Source organism: Asparagus officinalis, chromosome 10 (genome assembly GCF_001876935.1).
Source record: "Asparagus officinalis chromosome 10, Aspof.V1, whole genome shotgun sequence".
NCBI lineage: Eukaryota > Viridiplantae > Streptophyta > Magnoliopsida > Asparagales > Asparagaceae > Asparagus > Asparagus officinalis.
Genome location: NC_033803.1, coordinates 14,546,419 through 14,553,324, shown reverse-complemented (window position 1 = coordinate 14,553,324; position 6,906 = coordinate 14,546,419). Strand labels below are relative to the sequence as shown.

The 6,906-nt window shown below is 35.1% G+C and overlaps 1 protein-coding gene across 1 annotated transcript; it reads right to left on the bottom strand.

Moving 5' to 3' along the window:
• LOC109826494 lies at positions 2,431-6,407 on the bottom strand. Its single transcript, XM_020393523.1, has 3 exons — positions 6,375-6,407; positions 2,882-3,505; positions 2,431-2,792 (listed from the first exon to the last, which is right to left on the bottom strand). Exons 1-3 carry the CDS (start codon positions 6,405-6,407, stop codon positions 2,772-2,774), a joined length of 678 nt encoding a protein of 225 aa, XP_020249112.1. The 3' UTR covers positions 2,431-2,771.

Genomic DNA, 6,906 nt, shown 5'->3' with positions numbered 1-6,906 from the left:
AAACAGGGAATATTAATGTACCTGTCAAGCAACAGTAACTTTTCTTGCTTTACACCATTGAGTTGTGGGATCCCCAAAACTAATGTGGCAGCCACTGATTTTGCTTGGAACTTCTGCAGCTGAGTCCTAGTTAGATGAGTCATTTTAACAAACTTTTCAAGCTTTTTACCCAAAAACCAAAGAACCCCTTAGGGGCTGTTTGGTTGTTTTCCGAAAAAAATCGAAAATGAAAAACTCACATTTCAACTCATTTTAAGAGATTTCAAGACATTTCTCGCAATTTTTTTGTTTTGCAATGAAATCATCATCATGTCACTGTCACGTCACGTAAAAAACAAATCCAAACGCAATAGTAACAGTGTTTCAATTTCCATTTCTTGTGTTTGTTTGAACATAAAAAAAGGAAATGAAAATCAGCTACAATAGTAACAGTGTTTTTAGCAATTAAATAATCTGTTTTATTCACGGTTACTATTTCAACAATGCTTTTAGTAATTAAAATTTTATTAAAGTGACATTTCAAAGGTTTTTGGTGTGAAAACACTTTTCTAAAAAATCTGACTTGACATCCTACATGACACCCTCATTTCTTGAAATCACAAAACGAAACAAAATGTGATTTAGAAATTGGTTGAAACCAAAATCCTACGTGGCAGGGGGGATTTCTTGAAATCTGATGTGGCGGGGGGTTTTTCTCATTTTTTTTTAGCAAACAAACAGCCCCTTAATGGAAACCAACGGTGACATGGCCTAGGTTCTCCACACTAGTTGTATGAGCCTTCATTGTTATAACAAAAGTTCAATTATGAAAGAAGATATGCACCCATATGACACAAAATACTAATTTTGATAATTTATCAGCAGAAATATGCATGATGGTTGGCATTTATTAGTCTTTCAGATGTTATGGAGACCTGGGGTAAATGATATGAAATTTGATTTTATGAATATCTTGTATCACTTATAACACAATAGTTTTCATAACTCGTCAGGAATATTAAGTACTAATCCTAACAATCAGTTATCCTACCATGATTCATCCATCAACAAACTGCTGCACTTGAGCAAGGAGAAGCACATATATGGCCTCTTAGCTTTGTTTACTTTTTCCCTTGAGCACCCTAAATTTTCCTTTTAAATTGATCAATAAATAAGAAATAAACATTATTTTTCTTAATCCCCCTCACTTTCTATCATCCTCAGATTAACAGTGTTTTTCTTTATTTTCTATCAACCTCAGTTCACTTGACCACCCTAATATATCAGTCTCTATTTTCCCTTTTAAAAAGTTGTAAAATATTAATCTCAAAATATGCAAGGTTTGAGGGACTAATATTAATATAACCTTATTTTCTTTATTCATTCTCTTAGACGCAATGAAAAGTAATAAACACTTAGGGCTTGTTTGGATTGAGGGGAATGAGGGTGAAGGGAAGTTAGGGGAACCATTCACCTCCATTCACCTTATTTAGGAAGTAAAGTTAATTCACCCTAGTTCCCCTTGGTTCACCCCCTAATAGTATAAAAATTATTACCCCCAAATTGGGGTGTAACCAAGGGGAAGGGAAGTTAGGGGAACCATTCACCTCCATTCACCTTGTTTGGGAACACATAGGAAGTAAAGTTAATTCACCCTAGTTCCCCTTGGTTCACCTCCTAATAGTATAAAAATTATTACCCCCAAATTGCGGTGTAACCAAGGGGAAGAGAATTCCCTTCCCTTCCCTTCCATTCCCTTCACTCAGTTTCTCTTAACTTCCCTTCACCCCCTACAAATCCAAACAGGCCCGACAACTAAGGATAAAATAAAACAATCATGTTTAGATGATTTTATGTATTAAGCGGGATTAAAGAATGACAAACTATAGAGACATGACGCAGAAAACAACATGTATTCATATGAAATGAGGAGATTTAATATTCACTTCTCTGGTCTGCATATTGAAACGACTTGGTATCGAAGGAGATAAAAGATAGAATTTCAGAGTCTCAGACAAATCATAGAATAATTTTTTGCCTCTAGATCATGCAAGTTCCAACATTTATGAACTATATGATATATGATAAGAATATATATTGCACAGGATGAGGCTCAAGATTTTTTTTTTATATTTAAAATACTCATTGGGCTGCCTAAACTATGATCCAACACCCTACATTATGTTACTTCCCTCGTCTTATGGAGGGATCCTGGTTATGCGTACTGTATAATAATAGATTAGACTAATTTTGTTAACTGTTTCTCCAGACAATCCTCAAAGGTTGTTGCATGCTCATCAGATTGACAACTAGTCAGTCAACAAGAAAACTTACACGATCCCAGCTATTAAAGCAACATTCAACACAGCCACCAACACAACATACCACCAGAGAAAACTATTGTTCTGGCAATTAAAACCAAATATTTTGTACGAAACTAACACAGGTCCATCCAACAAAATATGCAACAAACTGGTTTTATATATATCTTAAAAGCTAAACAAGACAAGCAAAGCAGCCCAAAGCGGCATATATAAGTACGGCACTTCCTAATTATCAACATAAACCATATAAGCATATAACGTGTCTTCCTACGCATTACAGTAACAGAGTTAGCGTTCTATAGCTTGCCCAAAAGTACTAATATAGTAGTATATTAAACAAACCAAGAGTAAAGCATTTCTTCAAACACCTGGCGCCGCAAAATCTAGCATGTAAGAAATGCAAGCCTCTTGATGAGCAAAATGTCAGAATACCAACGTTCTGACCCCAAAAGTCATCCACCGTCCCCTTCATTTCTTTGAGTCTTTCGGCTGAAAACAGGGGAAAAAGTAGAATTAATCAGTACGAAAACTAGATAGGAATCATTGAATCCAGCTCAATGCATTGGAAAAATGATAACCTTGGGCCCATAACCACCAGGCCTGTGCCATCTTGGAGGCTCAATGTGAATCCCTCTCATTGCAGCAATCTCCAGTATATCGACGTTCTCTAAGCTCATATCAGGCTCTCCAAAGACAGCGGCTAGTACATCCATGTAATTATTAAAATCCAGCGGTGGGTTAGTCTTCGGAGTTTCAGTTGATCCGCTGGCATCAGATGATTTCTCCGCACTTATCGGGTTCTTGATCACCACCTCGGGGGGATTATCGCAGCAAGATTGAGTCTTTCCGCTTGCACCTTTCTCCTTCTCCTTTCTAGGGTTTTGCGCAGCCGGGATTTCTACCGAAAGATCCTTCTCCTTGTCCACCGCTTTTGGTTCTTGCAGTGTCGCCGGCAGCCTTCGAGTTGTGGGAGGAGCTGTTCCTTCATCGGAATCCGATGATCCGAGCTTGACGCCTCTTGATCTTCTCTTCTCTCCGGATTTCTTGGTGACTGTTGGGGGCAGTTCCTTCACGGGATCCTTTTCCTCTTCGGGTCCTTTCACTGGGGACTTTTTTATTTCGATTTCTTCCTGGTTTTCGTCCTCGGTGAGAGAGAGGATGAGGATGGACTCGTCGGCGGGCGAGGAAAGGGGCGTTTGGGGCTAGGGCTTCCTGCGATGGGGAGATTTCGCCAGCTTCGAGAGCGATGAAGCTGAAGCGGTGATTGAGTTGATCTGTATTCATTTTCTTACTTCCGTAAATTTAGGTTTTTTGGGGTTTATAATGAAAGAGTTGATTTAGGGGGGTGATTTTGGCGGGAACATTCGATGGGTTTCCCGCGCGATCTAATCTGAACTGAAAGATGTGACTTTTCAGGAGACGTTATGAATGGCCCTCAAGGGCCAACTTATGGGCTTGAATTATGGGCTACTACTAGCCCATGTAACCATTTAATATCTCAAAGAAAACTATCTAACGCTTCCACTTTTAACAGTTTGGTCCAAGAGCATTCTGGAAATCTAATATAGGCATAGATCTAACATATTTTAATTTTTTTTTTCAAATTCTTAACTTTGATCTGATTTTTATAGGAAAATAAAACTTAAAGCAAATGGCAGCATCCACAAATAATCTTATATTAAACTCTTTTCCTTTTATCTATTCTCGCCTTATTTTCATCGTCTTTTTCTGTCTCACCTTCCATCAAATTAAATAGAGAAAAGTGAGATTGAATTTAAGTTTAACAAAAAAGAAACTAAGTAAGTGCCCTTATTATGCGTGAATTTCTAAGAAATAAATGAAAACAAATGCCCCCTGATATCTAAAAAATATGCAATTAGATATTAATTTTACATTTTAAGTTAACTTCATTGACATTTGTCACTTGGGTATGCCTTATTATGTTACATTATTTTGGCTAGGACAAATATGTTACACGATAGCTCGGGCATCATCATTCTGTGTATTTAGCTAAGTCGAATTTTAAAAAAAAAAGATTATAATTGAACTTCTTTTAACACACTTATTCATGGTTTCACCTTGCATATTGCATGTAACTGAAGACAAATATTGTTTTTTTTTCCAAAGAATTAATGACATTATGATATCATGAACTATAGTGAAGTTATACGGGTTAATCCTAAAAGTCTGTGTATCTATATGTTTTAAAATTTTAAATTTTTCTGTTTTAAATAGGTAGACAATTTTTTTTTAAAATGTAAATAAATTCTTTGTTAAGGTGAACAACTTCATAGAGAAGTAGATTGACTAAAGTATAAGATCAATAAGTTCAGGAAAGACAAGAAAATTAAAATAAAAAAAAGATAAACTTATTGAATGACATACATATTCAAATTAATGAATAAATTTGTAGAAATTAATATAAACTATTGGGTTTGCACATGCAAAAGCACTTGTGGGTTATTGAACCTTATTATTTAAATTTTTTATAGAAAAAAGAAATAATAAATACAATTATAAGCTATATTTTGATAACTGGAAATTATTTTTTCATCTTTTATTCTCTTCAATTTTTTATGCTGTGATTTTATTGATGGGAAGAAAGATCTTTCTATGTTCTCTATAGCTTTTATTAATTTATTTGATCACGAGAAGAAAAATACTTCTTTTCCACTTGGTACTTTTTGTATCTTCAGTTTCAATTCTACGTCCTATCAAACTTACCTTTTAGGTAGAAATTTTTAAGCAAAATAAATTGAAAATATACACTTAGTATTTTCATTATTCATATGATTTTTAAAAACATTTAATAACATTATCTAAACATGTTGTGGGTAATCTCTTTTTTTTTTCGAGAGAGAAAAGAATAACATGCCTTTTAATTTAAACAAAAAATTAGCAATTTTTCTTACAGTGTTTTACCTGAATATATTTCTAAACTTACAATTCTAATTCTTTAATACTCAACGTGGTGTTGCAAATTTTGTCTACATGAAAAATATTTATTTATACTATTTAAACAAGAAGAGCTAGTGAGAAAAGTTATTTATAAGCAATTTACTATTAAAAGTCAAGCTTTTTCTTGGAATTTCTAGTAAAACATAGTTATTTATTATAATCTTTACACCCTCTAATTTATATTAGATTTATAAAATATTTTATTTGTTTTCTTCTTTTGCAATTTTATTTTTCTTAATGGTTCATATGTAAAATGATTAAGATATGGGAGAGAATATGGGAGAGAGTACGAGTATATAAAGAATTATACACATAGTAGTGAGGTAGTCGCTTCTCATCCATTCATTAAATTATTTAACTCATGTGCACCCATGTGAATGTGGTCTTCTCCTTTAAATATAAGTGGATAAAAATTTGCTAACTCACTATCAAACACCAATTTTGTGTCTGGTACCAATCATATCCATTTTACTTGGTAGTGATGTAGCACAATGTGAGCCCTTACATTTGAGTAGAGCGAGATGAATGAGTAGGTGAGTACTTTTTGCAAAAAAATCATTGCTCTTTATTTCAGGACTTTTGAATTGCAATTAGCTCAGATTACAACTTAAAGGAGACTATAATTGAAAGATAAAAAATTATATCTCCTAGAGTTCTTTTCTATGTGCCGATGAAGCGTCGATCTTGTACTCTATTGACGGGCCGTCTAAGACAATGGATCTTTCGCTAATTGATAATCTTTAATATCTAGGAAGATATCATAGTTTTCTCTGAATGAAGAGTATTAACATATTTTTCCCCAAAAGAACTGTTAATTAAGCTAAATGACTAGTTGAAGAGAATGAATCCTTTCTCATAAGGATCATTGATCAGACTAAATAATTAGCTGTTGATAATGATCTATGAAGATCAATGAGAATGGAGGAGAGATGGACTTTTTGTCATGTAGCCTCTGAATCTCTCTCTCTCTCTCTCTCTCTCTCTCTCTCTCTAAAAAGCCTAGCTCTCTCTCTCTCTCTCTCTCTCTCTCTCTCTCTCTCTCTCTCTCTCTCTCTCTCTCTCTCTCTTCTCAATAGCAAAGAGTCTAGTGAAAGATAATGATAGTCCCAAGACCTTTTCCTCCGCCCCCTCTTTCATGTTGATCATGTCTATTTATAAGCTTTGGAGCATTAAGTGGATGAGTTAGTGGGCCTTAACTCTCCTTAGATAGGTGAGTTAGTGGTCATTAACTCCTCTTAAATAGGTAAATTAGTGGAACAAACCATTTCCTTGAAATTAGCTTCTGAATATGGTTACGGGCGAGGTTCGCCAATAACAACCATGAGTGAGGTTCACCAATAATGACCATCAGCGAAGTTCACTAATAATGACCATGAGCGAACTTCGCCAAAATAGGTTATATGGCCTACGTGGCCTATTGGGCAAAACTCGCTACTGCTTACGCAAGCTTTGCTACAGCTTTGGCGAGATTCGCTGCAGCTTCAGCTTCGGCGATCTTTGCTACGGCTTTGGCGAACTTCGCTATGTGTCCTATATGTACTATTTGGGCAAAGCTCATTTTGGGGGAACCTCACTAGAAGCTTCACTTTGACTTGGTCTTGAGAGCGAACTTCATTATGACTTAGGCGAGCTTCGTTATGGCTTG

Bases quoted from the DNA above. Each gene is read 5' to 3' on its own strand.
- LOC109826494 (XM_020393523.1), bottom strand. From the start codon at position 6,407: ATGATCAACATGAAAGAGGGGGCGGAGGAAAAG. The intron at 3,506-6,374 runs GTCTTGGGACTA...AGGAAGCCCTAG, and splicing joins AAGAGGGGGCGGAGGAAAAG to CCCCAAACGCCCCTTTCCTC. The intron at 2,793-2,881 runs GTTATCATTTTT...CCCTGTTTTCAG, and splicing joins CTGGTGGTTATGGGCCCAAG to CCGAAAGACTCAAAGAAATG.